Raw genomic sequence first — 18,699 nt, 5'->3', positions numbered from 1 at the left:
CTAATAACTAAAATGAGATTCTTCATGGGATGCTTTAAATTTTAAATAGTTTATTTCTTGGGTTAAAATACTTTAATCTTTATAACTATTGATAGGTTAAGTTTATATAGCTTTATTTTATTATGTTAATATTTTACATCTATATTAATTGAGGTGTCTTGGACTTTTGATTCATTGAAATATATACATATATGTATATATAAAATAGGAGCTGTATCTGTTTATAGATACATATCATATGTGCACATATATATAAATATATGCATATCTTTTATATGTATCAAATAAATGTAAATATACTGAAATATTGAATGGATATTGAAATATGGCTCTTTCTGCAGAGCGTGGATTTCCCAGATCAAGATCTAGCTATGCTTGTGCTGACTCTTTGTTATCATTTCATTCAGGAAAAAAAAATGACTAACATCTAGAGTACTACAGAAGGACAAGCCTATACTCAGTACACCCATCATAGTCAGCATCTGATACTCACCCCTCAAACAGAAAATTGGCTTTCCTTACACACAGCTCCCATTTGCCACAGGAGTATTGATAAAAGTTGATAATGTAATCTGTGTGCATCTGTGTGGTTGTTCTGCCTATTCTTCAAGAGGCCCGAGAAGGCCAAACATGAATATCATGGAGGTTCATGCAACAGGTCACCCATACCTTTCTTCTGATGAAACTCGATCCTCAAGTGGATTAGTGCACTTTGGGAGACTGAAAAGAAAAATGCCACCAATTGTTTCTTAAATGGCAGGGTTTATTTCAATACTCACATACAACTGAACAAGGCAAACTATTTACACAAAACATTAAGTACAAAAAATATAATACAATTTTTATCTGTACATAATTAGGATTCTTTTAGTTTTCACAAAACGTTGGCAGAGAGACGATGAGCGGGATGGAGAAGGAGGTCTAGGTGGGGAGCAATGCTGTGCTCTTGGCAAAATGCAGGACCATTTTATGACTTCATTGTTAAAAGTAATGAGGAAGGTGGAGACATTGATCCTGGAATGTGTCTAGGGCAGATACAAAGAGACATTTCCACTGCTGTAATAATGGTTCATTCGTATTAATGTTTGGTTAGACAGGTGTGAGTTTGGTTTGGTTGATTGGTTGGGAAGTGCCCCTGCCCACCCCTTTTGGAACTTCCATAATTGGTTCCATGAAAGACAGAATTAGTTCCCTGCCTGGGTTGACATAATTAGGGTCTTAAACTCATTTCTGAAAACAAGATATCTGCCAGGTGTCATTAAGTAAAATTTGAGGTAAGGGCCTGGCCAGCTCTCAGGAAGAATATCAATCCAGTGGGTTAATGAGTGAAACAGAAAAATGATAGCTTCAGAAAATACCAATGCACATGGCTATTGAGACTTCAGGGCAAATACTGACAGCCAAACACAGGGGCTTAATAGTGTGGCTTGCCTATTGTAGCAGGGAGAGAATACTCACTAGCCAGCAGCAGTCCCACACAGAACCAAGTGGCTGTTCTTTCAGAAAACTGTCAGGGAAATACAGAGCTATCTCACTCTTGAAATGGCTCTGTGGTAACTAATATATATTGCCTTTGAAGTTTTAATCTTAAGATCGGTAACAGTCTGCAAGTTTACCAAGGGCTGAAGTTGGCCTAGAAGAAATTTCAATGAGTGAGCAATCCTAGACAATTTTATTTTCTATCACAAAACAGGCAAGGAAGCGTAGCAGGTGTCAAGTCAAAACCAAGTGGTCACAGGTTCTGCAGAATCTTACACTGGGAAAAGCTGGTGCATCTTATTGGCAGATGAGGTGAGCATCATGGTGATTCAGTGGTTGGAGAATCCCACTGTGCATGCTTTCGAAGCAGATCTATCAGCTGATTTGAGTCCACAGTAACAGTGTAAGAGATCAGTGGTCAACTTCAGCATAGAACACACTACTAATTTCTTAAACCCAGGCGAAAAGTAATAATTTTGTGAACTTTTGAGCAGTTCTGATACTGGATTTGCAAAATATGACAAAACAGCCCAAATGATGTTCTAGTTGGTTCTCACTTCACAATATGTGTCACTGTAAGTAGCCTGCATCTGTTTCCCTCATACCTATGTCCGTGCATGAAGAGCAACAGAAACACCCATTGACTTCTACAGAAACAGAGCTGACTCTCATACCACAGGACAGTCTCTAATAAAGTTCCATGAAGATGTAAAAAATTAAAGCAACATCAGTTTCTTACAGGCTGGAACAGGGCCACTTCATCTGGACACAACACACTCTTGATCTGTTTTGAGAGCAAAACCACACTTGAACATGAGACATTTCTCTCATTTCCTGTTCCTGAGTTCAAAGAGACGACACACAGAATAGATTTCCTCAAAGTGTAGACAACCAATGCATGGCTTCTAATTGGAACAATCAATAACCAGGAAGAGCAACAGCACATAGCTTATAAAAGGCACTAGCAACTTTGTACAGGAAGGTCAGTATCACCTTCTGCAGATAACAGGCCTCCTTTATTGTCTAGATGGAAGAACAGTTTTGTTTAACAGAGCCTAGGCTTTTTGTTTTACTTGTATTTGTCTAACATTGGAACCTGTCGGTATTAAATTCCCAAGAAGCAGATAAAGATGAGAATTATGGCTAATCTCCTGGTTTTAGGTCCTTGATGGATTATGAAGGGGTGGAGATTTTCCTGCCTTATTTGTATTTTAGTGATTCCCTATTGCTGCTTTTGTCTTTCTGATCAAAGAGTATCCTTGATCAGTTTAGTTACATGTACAGTATGTTCCCAGTAAAGCATTTCTGCTTGGGAACAGAGTTGATAAAGGCTCTGGTCATGGATAATAAGCATAAATGGCAGGACATCGTCTTTCAAAGAGATCATGTTTCAGGGCTGAGTTTTTTTTTAATGAAATATACTATTTGCACCAGGCTCTGAATTTGGTATCCAGGAGACTGCATACAGTCTTTGCAGTCTGAGCTATTTTAAGAGACAGGTTTCCATGTTGCTTCAGCAACGTGTATCAAATTTCTGTTAATACAACATTATGATATGAAGTCTACAAGGAAGAGAAACTTTTGCAACTTCTATCAATAGTTCAATGTGTACATTAATAATCCACAGGATTTTTGTTACCTAAAAGGAGAAGTAGCAAACTGGAAAGCAACACATTTCCTTCATTTTATAAGATTATCTAGAGAGACTACCTCAAGGCCATAGATTAGTATGTATAGATCTTGGAAAATCTCCTTACATCACTTTAATTAATGATAACAACTGGAAAGATAAGCTGCAGAGATTAAACAATCCCTAGGCCCTGGACTGTAATCTCTCATACATCATTCCCTGTGGTACATCTCTTAGGTTAACAAGAATATTAAGTTAAGTTTTCCCATTTCATATGCATTTCCCAAAGAAGCAGAGTACTCACAATGCTCTGCAGTAACTGCTAGAAGACAGTATGACATACCCATGGTACTAACAGGCTTTGGAATCTTGACAATAGTGTATTAACATAAGTCTCTAGATGCTTCATGAAGTAGTAAGAATGAATGGATGAACTGGGCATGCGAATCTTTAGACTCTAGAAAGACACCAGAGAACTTGAAAAGGAGTCTAAGTGCACTGTTTTGATATCTCCATGGAAACTGATATTTTTGATCCAGGAGACTTGGACATAACCTGCCACCAGATGATCTAATGCTGACACAGTCTACTGTACCACCCATTGGTACATAGTGTCTGCTACTTCCAGTTGGAGCTCCCCAACTGTGTTTTGACACAGTAGCACTGAAGTTAGTGTACTCCAAAGTGTGATTTAAAACTTGAACGGCCCACTAAAGAGTCTAGGAAAAGTTTAAAAAGTTGATGACTCTGGGGAAAAACTGATGAAGAATTTGGCTTGATTTGTTGGGGAAATATTTGTGGTTATTCAAAAAGGGAAAATAGTCAGAAAAGAAACATGTGGATATAGCCAAATTCAATTACCAGTAGGCTGTGCTTAGGCAAACTGACAGAGTACAAGTCTGATGCATATTTAGGATGACATCTCTTGAGCTATTCAGCTACGTAATAATATAGTCCATAGGTGGAATTCCCTTTGATGAGAAATTGCCTACAGTATTGAAGGCAAGACCTGATTCTATCAATGATTAAGGTGGAACATTTGCTGACATGGGGGTCAGTCAACACTGGCAGTTTTCATTCCTTTGTAGATAAATAAGGAGATAACGATGCCCTTGACTAAGACCCATGCACCCAGGACACTTGATTATGGATACGTCCAAATGCCAGAACCTCAGTACTTGGTTGTGGGCCAGATCCTTACCAGAGGGCACGCAGCAGCATAATTAGCAGAGAGTAACATGACTCTTGCTTTTTCATATCACATTCCACATCTTTTTTTTTTTCTTTTCAGTATTACCTGTTAGTCAACAGGGTCCAGATCAAACACATGGATTGGTCCTTCCTAGGGACAGAGACATTTCCATAGCAGATGCTATCACAGCCATTCAGTTTATGGCTTCTCTTCAATTCCTTTAGTGTCTCTGTCATTCCATCATGCACTCAAGAAACCCTCTTCTCTTCCATCAACATACATGTTAATGTCAGGTAGAATCTACTTTAATATGCATTTTGATGCATCCAACAGGACAAAGGTACTAAGGTGCTATGAGTAAGTCTTAAGGGGCAGAGGCATAAAGGTGCCTAGCTTGCACTGGATGGTTTTGAAGAAAAAGTCTAGGACTATGTTGACAGAGGTTTTTCTGTGAAGCAGAGCTTCACCCAATGTCCCAGAGTTTCTTAGGACTCACTGAGATAGCTTCAGTCAAAGGTGACAAACCCCCAGTTCCAAGAAAGTCCCCAGGGTATTTGGAAATACTTCTGGCTATACAATGTGCAAAAATTCTCTTCTTTTTTTTTTCTGCAGAATGTCAGCACATAGAATGATTGATGACAGTCTAATCAGAGAGAGGACGCCAAAATTGAACCCTAACTCTAGAAAATAAGTTGATTAATGTCATTTAGCAACAGGTTCAGCCAGATGTAGCTTAGAATATTAATTCCTCCGTGTGTTTCTTTCATCAAAAGGCAAAAGGAAAGAAGAAAGAGAGGGAATAAAGAAGGCAGAAAAGAAAAGAAGAAGGGTTATGGGGAGGAAGTAGGGAGGGAAATAAAAATGTTTGTGTGTGTGTGTGTGTGTGTGTGTGTGTGTGTGTGTGTGTGTATGCGTGTATGGTATGCATGTGTTTGTGTTGTGCCAGTGAAAGGTCTGGAGTGTGGCATACACTGCACCAGGGGCCGCAGCTGTACACCTACAGAAAATAAGCCACACAGCAGGTAGTGAAAAGCAGAATATAGCTCAAGGCATTCCTAAGGAATTGCTCCAATTGTTCAGCAAAATAAGAGAAAGGGACCCGTGGTGGTTGGAGGTGGGGATTTGAACAGAGAAGGAGGCAGTCAAAAATGAGACTTCAAAAAAGCAATACTAGTATCAGAAAACTGTCTTGTTTCAAACTCTGGGGTGGGGTTACTATATCAAATTGATGAAGGCCAGATTACAGGTCATTTAGAAAGCATTTCCTATCAAGTGTAGCCATACGTTCTTGAAATATTTGTACTCTTTTTCCGAGGGGAAAGAGAGTGACCTTTTAAACTAGAGAAATATTCAAGAAGGGGAGATTATTTTTAAAACAGTAAAATAGTGCTATGCCAGGAGGATTTATTCTTTTCTTAAAAGAAAGTAATGAGATGAGTTGAAGCAGCCACTAAAAATCCACCCTAGAGACAATGAATAAATCATCTGACACATTCTGTCTGGTGAGTGAGGATTTTAAAAATGTGTGTGCAATGGAGGCCTCATACACTGTAGAAAAAGTGTGTGAAATGCCACATAATGTCCCACTCCAATATTCCCATATGCCATTTCTTCACAATCTGACACATCTCCCAGAGCCCATCTGCTGTTTTAATTTCAATTTTAACACAGAGTTATGTCTGAAAAATGTGTTTATAGGAGAATAATTTGTGATTAATCATAAGATTTTTTGGAATGTGTTCTGAGATTGCTTCTTTATATTCCATGGGGGAAAACATATACTCATTAAAAAAAAAACTGTAATCTTCACTCCCTGTGCTCTATATCTGCATAGGCATGAAAGTTTATATATTCATAAGAACACATGAGTGCCTACCCAGGCCTTTATCATAGTGACCATTGGTGTAGACAAACCTTTTGTCCTCACCTTAGAAAGCATTAGATCAGATGCTAACCACTCTTTACTCCTCTGAGGACCTCAAGAGTAGCCTTAGAACATTCAACCATTAGGATGAGAGAGGAGGGTCACTGAAACCCTAATCTTCTCCATTACCTCTCATGATACATTCTGACAGCTACTGTCTTAGAGCAGAAGTGGGACTCAGTAAGCCGGAGGACAAGGAAGGCAGCAACTGAGGTAAAGCACACCAGAGCCTTTCCCTCCTCTGGTCTTGGGGCAGCAGGGGACAAATGAGGAGAGCATGGTACTGGAGTGCCACTCCAGTGTGACTGCAAGGAGGAACAGCTTTACACACCTTTAATGCTCTTGATAGGGGCCTTGCTGCACATTAGCCACATCAGAGATGCTGAGTACAAAAGAAAGCCATTAACAGCACTGCATAACACAAAAAAATAAAAAATGAAAAGTAGCTTTCAATTACATCAGTTAATTAAACACTGCATAACACACAATTTTTTTTAAAGTCGCTTTCAATTACAGTTTGGTACTTTCATTATTTTCCATCATAAATGTTGAAGAATTTTCTCCTCATGGAGGGAGGGAGGAAAGGGTGTGGAGTCTACCCAAATGCTCAGAGTGGCTCTTCAGCCAGGAAGCTCACTGTCTGGGAAGTTGGTCTTCAGGCTCACAGCGTGGCAAGGAGCTTCCTGGGATGACATGGAATCCAAAAGTCAGAGTAAGGTTAGTTTCACTGCAAGCTGTAGAACACTGTTGTGTGTCTCACTCGCTGCTCTCTGCTTCATGTGTTCACCAAACAGTGATGACAGTCACTGCCCCAGACCAAAGCAGCGGGTCTCAGTAGACCACGACTTGGTGCTCCAGGGCAGGTGGAATCCCTAGGCAGAATCACTCCAAGTGCAAACAAGCTGTTTCTAAGAACCTAGAGTCACCAGGTTGGGGGAGTTGGCATTAGCCACACCTTCATTCTGTGAATTACTCTGGACTCTGTGTGTGTGTGGGGGGGGGGCAGGGGGGGAGGCATCTCTCAGATTAAAGTGCCTGGTTATTTGTTTGTTTGTTTCCAAGTTAAAACATCCTGATCCTCTACACTCAAAAGCATGACGATGCTATGTTTCCAAAGACACTTTTCAATATGGTTGGCACATTTATGAAATAAAACTCCTGAAAAACAGTAGACCAGTTAGAGTTTAGGATGAGCACAATACAAAATGTCATACCATGGCTCACTTCGCAACAACCAAATGTTTTCTATAGACCAGATTTTCACAACACCACATTTAGGCATTTAAGGGTGTGCACTTTTTTGGTAGCGATGGGAAAGTCCTGGTTTGAAATGCACTTGAAATGGTTCCACACGTCATCTCTGAAGCCTCAGAAATATGGGCAGCCATGGAGCACGGTTTTGAGGAGCAGCGAGTTTACAACGAGCCCAAAGTATAAGAGCTGCTAGTATTCATCATAATTGTTGAGATCTGTAAAGTAGGCGTTGGAATAGGTCTTCCCAGTGAGATGTGGGTTGAAGTATTTGTTTCTCTCCTCTAGGATCAAGTTGTTTTTGTTAAATGCCTGTAAAATATGTTTGAAAAGATTTAGAATGCTCAGTAAATAGTGCTTCAAATGAATAAAATCAGGAGATGCAGTGTGGAATTCGAGCTCTATCCGAAGGCTCTATTTAGCTTCAAAAGTGCCTTCTCATTTACTGCCTTCTTAGCTCATTTGCCCCAAGGAAGACTTGGCTAATAACTGAATGAGGGTGGCTGTCTTCAACAGCATCTGGCCTACTTTAGCACTTTAATCAGGATGGAACTGAGGGAGCAAGAATCAGAAATCCAAAGTCTGACTTTCTGGAAAATCCCTAAGACTCATGCAAATTTACGTGCACGGTCCAACTTACCATCCATATCTGGGATACACCAATGTGCTTCTAGACTTCCAGAGAGAGCTGCATTTAATGTAATGATTTCACTAATCCTTTGAGAAATTTGTAAGTGTATTTTAATCATATTCATCTTCTATTTTTTCCTATTATTTTCTCAGATATTTTCCTACCTCCCAAACCATCACCTTAATATTCTATTTTTAAGTTTTTTAAAATAAATAATCTAGTGGCTTCAATTTATGTTACCTATAGATTTCTGAGAGCAAGGTCATTAACTGGAGTGTGGACAAGGAGCCATATGCTTAAAGAAATTAGTCTTCTGGCCCAGGTGCCATCATAATTTACCAAAGACTTTACAGAGATTATTTGAACAAGGGAATCTGACTTAGAGGCCTTAATCTCTTTTTAATCTGTGCTTGTTAAATGGTGTCGTGTCTGCTGTTGCTCTCTGTGACTCAGATTAAAGACAAAGAGCCAAATTCTTCCAGGGGGAAGGCAAACACTGAGAAGAACAAGATAAAGATGAAACAGAATAACAGAGGCTAACTTCAAACAATTAGTCAAACAGAGTCACTGAAGTATCCACTGCAGACTAGGCAGACACCCACACACATGGGGTCCTTCCTGTCATGGTAGTGACATATCTAATATCATCTCACAATGAAAGACTGCACCCAAGGTAAGAACCCATGCAAGTTCAGTTACCTACTACTGAGTAAAATAGCAAGACCACAGAGTCGATGATGTGTCCGCATCAAGCTACACTAGGTCTGCAGATTTGTTTCAAAGGCCAGTAGCTCAGGTTTTCCCTCAACTCTATAGCCCATTTCTGATAGACTGTGAGTGAACGCTCCATAGATCACTTTCTCCTTGATCCATCATCTTTTTAAAAAACTGTATTTAAAATTTTATACAATGTTAAAATTTTCCCACAATAAAATGATATCTGCTCCCCCTCTCCTCACTCCAACTCCTCCCTCATCACCCCAACACTTCTCCTTCTTCATGTTTCCATGTCTGCTTGTTTGTTTGTTTATTAACCTACTAGGTTTAGTTATTCCTGCCCATATGTTCATGAGTATAAGAAAGGAGCATGAGAAACCTACCATGGAGCATATACTCAGTAAAGAGTGATTCTTCCTCTCCCAGAAACAACACACTAGCATAGCTCCTCAGTATGTAGTAGACTATACCCTATTTATGCTCAGACTGCAGCTGTTTGATCTTGTATAGATAAGCAGAGATGCTGTGGGACCGTGATGGTGATAGCGGTAGCACAATCATCAGACAGTATTTCACAGCACTCCTCCCAACTCTTCCCTGATTCCTGGTGTTGAGTGTGCTATGTATTCTTACATAAGGGAATGCCATTTTAAAGTTAGCCATCACAGCAGAAACAGGCTATGCCAGCATTTTCTAAGAATGTTAAGGGAAACAACTAACTCAACAGGAATACAGAAGATGAGTCAGTCTTAGGTTAGGAGAATTACCTTCATAACCATGGAAAATAGCCAAAGATGAGTACAGTAGACAAAAGCCCCCATGTCTTTCCAGCTATACCTTGACCTCTTATCCTGGTCCTCGAGTGATGTCATTGAAACTTCATAGCATGGAGTTATGCATTACTATATCCATTTTACATAGGAGCATACTGAGACTGAAGGGAACTCTGCTCATTTCCTGAAATGCACATGGACATCTGAGTGCTATACTGTGGCCTTTAGATTGCTGCCCAGTCCTTGGCTGGAGGTCAGTTGTTGAAAGATCTCTTTTCAAAGGCAAGCTAGCTAGACACCCTCCAAGATTTACTATCTACTAGTATTTTACATCATTTTTTCCTCTTATTTCCAATAGGAATAGGCAAATAATGGGACAAAATTCCAAAGACCTTCCCTCCACCCCCAAGAGTATCCAGCCACTACTCATAGGCTTCCTACAACTACTACAGGGGACATACCAAAACCTACACTGTTTGTACTCACCAAAGAATATCCAGCCAATACCCAAAAGTCTAGAGTAGCTGGGCTCTCTCTATCCATCATCAGGACCACCACCACTGAGCCTGGCTGGCAGCCCCCAGTGTCACCTGCCTTTGTGGCCTCCCTAGCTGCAGCTGTTACTGTAGATTCCTTACCTTGATGGCCTCCACAGAATCATATTTGTCCAGTTTGTTGATGTGGTTAGTTATGCTGCTGTTGAGGGCGGCAGGAGAGACAGGGTGGATGACAGTTGCATCATGGGACTGCTGCTGGTACCTCTGGCAGTAGGTGTAGACAAGCAGTGTGAGGAGGCAGCCAAGAATGGAACTGCTAAGCCCCACGGCCATCATGTGGAACATGTTGAACTCTGTGGAATAGGGCCAATGTCATATCACTCTTGAGAAGAACATGCTACTTGACTCTCAAAGTGTCCAAGTGAAAGGAAAGCCAAGAGGAGGTACTGCGTATCCCAAGGTATAGATGTCATAGTAGTTTAGTTCTTGGGAATGTCAGGGTCTAGAAAAACTTGTCCACAGTGAGCAGTCTGGTTCTAATTAGTGCTCTTACAGATTTAGATAATTTCCTCAAACCCCTTGAACATTGTTGGTATTACAATGAAAACACATTTGCTTTTTTCTGAAGATCTCAGAGAGTCTTCAAGAGCATGGTAACGATTGGCCTGTGAGTTTTCTACAGGAAGTGTGTCTTTGGACTTTAACAGAATGAGAATCTATCTATCTAGCATGACTGTAGCCTATGAAGGAAGAATTCACTTGGGGCTCTGAAGTGCTGCAATCCTGTAAGCCAGGCTGTTTCCTCCTTTGTGTTTCATTTAATTTAAAATGTTTTCCATTTATATGAATTCTAATATTGTCAATTGTAGTTTTGTAAATACAACTGTTGTCAGTATTAGAAGGCTATGAAGGAAATAAATGTCTTCTCTGTCTCTTTGTCTCTGCTCTCTCTCTCTCTCTCTCTCTCTCTCTCTCTCTCTGTGTGTGTGTGTGTGTGTGTGTGTGTGTGTGTGTGTGTGTGCGCGTGTGTCTCCCCCTCTCTCCTCTCTCTCTGTTTTTCAACACAGGGGTTCCCTGTGCATATCTGGCTGTCCTAGTTGTTCCTGTAGACCAGACTGACCTCAAACTCAGTGATCCATCTGCCTCTGTCTCCTGAGTGCTAGAATTAAAGGTGTGTGCTATCACCACCCAGCTCTATCTTCTTTCTCAAACAGTTACTGTAGTTTTGGCTATATCTTTCTAGAGATGATGCACAGCCTTATTCCTCTCTGTCTCTCTTTCTCTGTCTCTCTCTCCTCCCTCATTGCATATTAACCTGTAGAGTACCTTTTCTAACTAGCATATAGGTGATCTTTTTAAAAAGTTTTATTCCAAGAAACAAAGGATTCATGCTAAAGGAATCAAAGATAATCTTTAATCTGGACTTGAATTATTCTCTTTTGATCCACTGTTTGTCTCTTTAATAGGCACCTATTTTCTTTGAGTTTCTTTTCCTTGAGTTTTTGGCAGTAGAAACTCAAAAAGTGCGTTGCAATGATGTGTATCTTGAGAACAAGAACAGTTTGATTGGCATGCTGGCAACACACCAAGAGTTATGGAGTGCCTAAGAAACAACCATCTGGAAACCTCCATGTTTGTTGGGAAAACACTGCTGCTGAAGTCCCCAACCTCCCTGCAGTGCTCAGAGCAGGGCTAAGTGAGAGTCACGTGAAGCAGACAGTGGCTTCCTTTCTCCTACTCTGCATGGCACAAGGGAACTAACTGTATTCCGGTTGTTAACCTTCTGTCCTCGCAGCTCAGGAAGCATGGGTAGGACCCCTACTGTCTCCTACAAATATCTTCATGGAATGCCACATCACCTGGTGGTTTTTCATAATCTGCCAACCCCAGAATCCAGTGGGACTGTGGATGAGCTACTTAGCATCAGTGTGGACATGGAGTGACACCCCTATTGTAGAGGAAGCCCCTGAGAGCATTAGAGAAGACAGAGTTCTCTACAACCCCAGGGCCTGTGGTGTTTACAACTGACTCCCTTCCTTCCTAGAAGTCTGCAGAGCTACCTTCCCTCCATGCCCATTCCTGACACTTGCCAAGTAGCAGAAGCTCCACCCTAGCATGAGGCCAACTATGACACTTGTGAAAAGATCACTTGCTAGAATTCATCAATGGACATTGGGTCCTTAGAGCTCTATCAGTATCCATGGTCCAGGTCAAGAAAACCAGGGCAGAAGTTGAGCCTCAAAATACAAAACATGTCATCAGAGCCTGACCTGTGATAGATGGTAGAAGTTAAAACTCTCTTACATGCCCTCTGACCCTGAGTTTCCTACTGTACAATGCTTCTGCCTGCTTCTGGACACCATATTCTAAGAATTCAGATCCCTGAAAAATTGACCTCCCTTATTTGGTCCACTACCAGCAATGATCAATACATATTCCTATATGCACTGAAATTCTAAACCAACAGTGAAGTTCCTACCATAGAAGTCTACAGCGCTATGGCTGGATAATGTATTGAGAACATCCTACATGAATGTCCAATGGTAAGACCAAAAAGGGAAGTTACAAACCTTGGGCATTTCTTGCTTTGTTATAGAGACTGTAGTGGGACAGGACTCTTAGCATGTGACTGTGGCATAAAGCATGCTGCCTCTTTCTACCAGCAACCACTAGAACTGTGCTGTTTTTACTGAAGATTGTGGCTATAGTGATGATAAGCAAGGCTGATCTCACATGAGTTCTCATTTCTGTCTATTTTAGCTGTTAGGACTCCCCTGAGTCAGTGCCACATACTGATAAAAATACTCTCTACTGCCCTGATAACTCATATTTCATTGCTGCATATGGGAGATGTACAATGGTCTCCTTATGCAGATGTGCGTCATTAGTCAGATGAGTTATTCCTGCAGGTGCCTGGGGAAGCTGTGGCCAGCTGACATCTTTATGACGAGACTATTCAGTCTTTGTGTCTCCTGCAACTAAAAATAGCTAAGTGGAAAGAACTCTCAATAGGAGCACATCTTCTGCAGAAAGAAAAATGGTGCCTACTAAATCTCTTAAGATCCTGCACAATGTGGCTATTCCCTAAAAATATTTGTCTTTTTAACATTTACTTATGGATTGTGTGTGTGAGTGTGTGCATGTGTGTATATGCAAGTATGTGAGTGTGTGCTTATGTGTAGGTTTGAGAGAGAGAGACAGAGGGAGACAGAGAGACAGAGGGAGATAGAGAGACACAGAGAGAGAGACAGAGAGAGAGAGACAGAGACAGAGAGCGAGCTCATACATATGTGGAAGGACCAAGGACAAAGAACAATTTTTAAGAGGAAGTTTTCTCCTTTCACTATGTAGGATCTTGGGATGGAACTCTGATTATTAGTCTTGGCAGACCCCTTTCTCTACTAATCCTGGTTATTCACCCCCTCCCTTTTTTTTCTTGGTTTTGGACAGTAAGAGTAGAATGGAGACTAATCAGCCAGTTGGTTCATTTGGATTGCTTTCTGCACAACATTTGAGTGATTTTTCACTAATAAAGATAAAGCATATATAAAATTTTTCTAAACCTACCCAAATACTCATGCTAGGAAATCAGTTAAACCCATCAGCTATAGCCTAAGATCCATTTACCTGCTTATGCTGGAACGTCAATGATAGTAGCTTAAAGGTTACAGTAGTCAGTTTCCTAACAATTCAGAGTAATCACACTTTCTGAGATCTAGCCAATAACATCACCAGGCTAGATTCTGGACTTGCTCAAGACTCACCTATTCTTCCAGAGCTAAAAGAAATTGAGAGACCCTGGCAGCAAACCAGAGGTGCCACCAATGAGACTCTTGGGTCTGTATTGACCTATCTAAAGACAGAAAACAAAATGTGTGCTTCTGCCTTCCTAACCTGCATTCCCTGAAGGTCAGCATGCCATCTGGTTGAAAGCTAGTGCTGACCAAGAGTGTGCCCAGACAGGTAGGTATACATGCCTGTCATACATACAGACTCATGCATATCTCTCAGGGATCTACTGGGATCCATTTTCTATGATCAATTTCCAACTTGAAATCCCCATGCATCCCGCTATGAGGATAATCAGCCCTTACTTATGACTCACTTGGACATGAGACAGTAGCCTCACATCATTGAATTCTATGGTCCCCACATACACAGTGCAGATTAAAACCAATGTGCATTACTCTTTTAGTACAATTCCCAATATAAAATCCCTGAAAACTGCTATTCTTCATTCATCTGGCTGCAGTGACATGCTGACTGATTGACTCCTTTAGCTTATACCCAATGTGTAACCAGAATTACAGTATGACCAGAGAAGCAGATTCTAAACAGCACCAGAGCCTGTGCTGGGCAACCATTAGCATATGCCCTATGCCTCCCTTCTGGGACTGGGAAAATGTTAATTTCCAAAGCCTGTCTCCAAGTCTCCCATTGAGAACTGTAGACTGTGGCAACTTTGGAAGATGCTGATAGGATATGTCTGACTCTAGAAGCATTTAGTGCAGGGTCTAAGATAGTATGATCAACTTTAGGGGATAATCAGGGGCGTCCCCAATGGTGGAACATGCTGGAAAGATAACAGTTGCCATATGTCAGAGTCCCCACAAGAGCTCTGTTAACAGAACTCACCTCCACACCTTTTTTCTTCTACGCTGCTGGATCTTGCCACAGATACTTCTGGAAAACAAAAATCCAATCACAATGCACAAAGGCTTTGGGAGGGAAATGTGCATCCATGCTTCATTTGCAAGCACCAATGATTTAATTCAATATGAGTCTAAGGTTCAAAAGCTTGGTTAATTTTCACGGAGTTGGTTAGTTATGCACAGAGTTGGTGTTCAGGGGTTTATATACATAGAACACCATACCCACAGGATCAGTGTGACAAGTGGTTGTCCCCTATGATAACTGAATGCTGAATTTCCATTAAAAAAAAGAAGCCTGTGGAAAAAGGAACAATCAACCTAGTTTTCAAGAAGTCTGCCACACTAGTGACTGACATCTGTGTTCCCTGCTATATTGAGAGTTACATGAAGAGAATGGCCCTTTTCTCTGTGCAGTCATATTTTCATAGTAAAGAATTTAAGGTGATTCTAAAACAAGCAATTAGTTTTCAAAATTTGTAGTGAAATCCTCAGACTATATTAGAATTAATAAATTATATAAGGCATAGTGTTAAATTCCAGTCTAGTTACCTGTAAATCTATATTCCAGTCACCTTGAAACCACAACAGTTGACAGGATCATTTTTAATTCATCAAAGACAGCCTCAAAGAGCAGATAAAAGACTGACCCAATGGGTCATTTCCTCTGTGGATATTACAATGACTCTGCTCACACTGATAAACATCTCTGCCCTTACCTGGGATGAAATTAGAGTCAAATACACAAGGCCGGCTCTCTGTAGTATTTCCAGAACATTGGCTGCCCACTGGAAACAGAAGGATGCACTGCCGAGCACGGACCTGGGTACCAGATGCATCGCACACAGACCAGTCTGACCACTCTGACCAGCTTTCTGCAGAGACCAGAAGAGGGGAGAGGCAGGGCTACCTGATGATATTGACCAATAGGAAATCACTGTGAAGTGCTCATTAGACTCTCACACTTTGTTACTAATGGCTCTGTGCATAAATAAGATATGGTCACAGTTTCTAACAACCTAGTAAATAAATCCACATGAGGATGAGGAAGAATGCTAATAAATTTAAACCAGATATAATGTATATAAACTAAGTGTTCTAAATCTAAGTCCCATATCATTTCTATTCTGTGAGTGATTTTGTTTAAATAGTCAATAAACTATCTCTTGATACAAATGTAACTTCTGGGAGTGAGAAATCACCAATACAGCCACCATTACCTACAGAGCAAGCCCCTTATAAAGACGTCCTCAGATTATTTCCTGGACATTTCCCACAGGACCCATGTTGGCCAGTGTCTCATGCTAATGGAAAGAAACCAGGGGGCTTCTAAACAAAAGTTTAAAGTATCTTTATTTTGCAATAAAAACGACTCTGAAAAGTCACTATGCCAAAGCCAGGCTGGCCTTGAGGCCGAGTTCATTTTATTTCCGTCCTGGTGACATGAATAAAGTCAATTCCCATGTCCTGAGTCAAGGCCAAATGATAAGTACTGACAGAACGTTTCTGCTCTAAGGTGGAGAGCTTGCTGGAATACTTTTCAATCCACCCAGATGGACAGCTACTCAAAAGTAGGAATAGGACTCACATATTAAATTAAGGAGTGAACTCTCCATATTACTTACTCACCAATATATTTACCAATATAAGAAAGACATTTTCCTATATAACGTTTTTGGGGGCAGACACCTAGAAATCCAAGCTGTGCACTGACTCACACAATTGGTTTACTTTTTCTTTCAAAGGCATAAAAGACTGGCTTTCGGAATGATTAGAAGAATTTGGTTTCAAGTCCCTTTAAATGTACCTGTGTATACATATTAATGAAGTATTTCACTATTAAAATTAAATCTAGGAAAGTATTCTGTTTTCACCCCAAGTGGTTCTGTATGTCAGAGTGCCAGGTCTTCGGTAAAGGGCTGTCTGATACATTCTATGACAACCACAGGGCCCAGAGTTCCCCCAGCCATGGTCTTAAAGAGGCTTACTCCCTCCTATCACCAATTTCCTGTTGTTTGCTTTGCTTTGATTCTCTGACAGGTGACTGGAAGTACTGGCTGGTTTTGTGTGTCAACGTGACACAAACTGGCGTTATTACAGAGAAAGGAGCCTCCCTTGAGGAAATGCCACCATGAGATCCAGCTGTAAGGCATTTTCTCAATTAGTAAATGAGGCGGGGAAGGACTCATTGTGAGTGGGCAGGTAGACCTTGGTTCTATAAGAAAGCAAGCTGAGCAAGCCAGGGGAAGCAATCCAGTAAGCAGCACCCCTCCATGGCCTCTGCATCAGCTCCTGCTTCCAAGTTCCTGCCCTCTGTGGGTTCCTGTCCTAACTTCCTTTGATGATAAACAGCAATATGGAAGTGTAAGCTGAATAAACTCCTTCCTCCCCAACTTGCTTCTTGTTCATGATGTTTTGTGCAGAAAGAGAAACTCTGACTAAGACACTGGACTTCATCCATTATATTTTATTCCATTGTATTACCTCTGAGTATAACCCTGACCCTTAGGGAGGTGTCCTCCCCCAGTGCCCAGGGCTCCCCTGGAACATTTCTGGACTTGTTCTAAGCATCTAACACATGCTTGGATAATTTCTGGACTTGTTCTAAGCATCTAACACATGCTTGGCAGGGATAGGCTGTATAATATGGACCCACAGGTGATTCTCCCACTGAGTCCAACATATCAGTGTGGGGACATGACAAATGTTGGCTTGCTTTCCATTTATTTTCTATAATCTTCTCTCTAATCCAGCAAAGCAAGTTGCTACGTAAGAGTCACCAGTGTAAGCTAACAAGGTCAAAGTTGAGCTATTTCCTAGGTAGGTAGCTTAGATGCTCCCCCCAAATGTATATGCTTTCCCATCTGTAAACTGAAGATAGTACAACGTGAAAACTATTTTTGCTGTAGAACAATGTGTTATTAAATCACATTAGGGGGCAGCAGTGTGAGATCGACTTGCCACTCGCTCTATTTCCTAAGTATTTATTGTGACTTGCCATCCTTCATTCCATCATTCAAAATTAAGAAAGGTGAGTTTGCAGTAAAGCAATGTAGTTTCCAATGCTTTATGTACCTGGGCAGGTCTGTGTGTTGCAGAGTGCCTCTTCTGTGTGCAGTCCCAGGCAGATGTCCCCTCCATATGCTGGGGCTGGATTCGAACAAGAACGGGTTCTCATGTAGTGGCCACCTCCACAGGTTGCTGAACATTTAGACCAGGATGACCAGCAAGACCACACACCATCCACTGGAAAAGGACACAAAACCATGGAGCTTCTTAAGTCCCCACCAGACCAATATGACACACATAAAGATAGGATATACCACATAGAAGACAGTGGTATACACAGAAAAAGCCACACATGGTGTGGGGGCATTTGATGCTTCCTACTTGGTGGTAGATACAGATTTGAAGAATCTTTCTAGCACCATCCTCTATTAGTTCTCCAGAAAATATTTCTCAACATATAATTTCTAAGCACCATCAAAGTAAGTGACTTGAAGCTTCTAGCCCCGGAACCATGAATCGCGTGTCATAATAATTAACTAGCTAGTTCTCACCTTGGTTGTTCTTATTGTCTAGCTGGCTTGAAAAGTCCTAAAGCTAAGGATCAATAATTTAGGCAACTGACCTCCTTACAAGTCACATAATTCCTGCCATCCATGTTGGATTCTGCCCATGGCTTGAATTACCACTTAATATATCCTAAGTAAGACCAGTTTATGAGGTGATTAGACAAACACCTTGAAGCTTAGATCTTTATTCTTTCAAAGAAGGAAAGCAATTAATTACAAAGAATTATTCTGGTTGAAATGAAGGTTATATATTAAATAATTCAATAAAAGTTAAAAAAAAAAAAGGTGTTGGAATTCTAGTTAAATACGCCACTGCTACAATAAGAGAAAACAGAGTACGGTCAGCATTGAGGAAAGAGAGCAAGATAAAGCTGCATGATT

The 18,699-nt window shown here is 40.8% G+C and overlaps 1 protein-coding gene across 5 annotated transcripts in view; it reads right to left on the bottom strand.

The window, feature by feature from the left end:
- Window positions 1-742: 742 nt before the first annotated feature.
- Sema5a (sema domain, seven thrombospondin repeats (type 1 and type 1-like), transmembrane domain (TM) and short cytoplasmic domain, (semaphorin) 5A) overlaps window positions 743-18,699 on the bottom strand; it is a 451,529-nt gene continuing 433,572 nt past the window's right edge. For all 5 annotated transcript variants that reach the window (NM_009154.2, XM_011245340.2, XM_030248431.1 and 2 more), the window contains 5 exons: window positions 17,819-17,989; window positions 15,463-15,618; window positions 14,730-14,777; window positions 10,236-10,447; window positions 743-7,788 (listed from right to left, as the gene is read on the bottom strand). In NM_009154.2, coding sequence (NP_033180.2) covers window positions 7,669-7,788; window positions 10,236-10,447; window positions 14,730-14,777; window positions 15,463-15,618; window positions 17,819-17,989 — 707 coding nt within the window. In that variant the 3' untranslated portion in view covers window positions 743-7,668. The remainder of the gene's footprint in view (window positions 7,789-10,235; window positions 10,448-14,729; window positions 14,778-15,462; window positions 15,619-17,818; window positions 17,990-18,699) is intronic.

This window comes from Mus musculus, chromosome 15 (assembly GCF_000001635.26).
Source record: "Mus musculus strain C57BL/6J chromosome 15, GRCm38.p6 C57BL/6J".
Lineage (NCBI taxonomy): Eukaryota > Metazoa > Chordata > Mammalia > Rodentia > Muridae > Mus > Mus musculus.
Note: the sequence above shows the minus strand (reverse complement) of the source record. Positions and strands in the feature narration are given on the sequence as shown.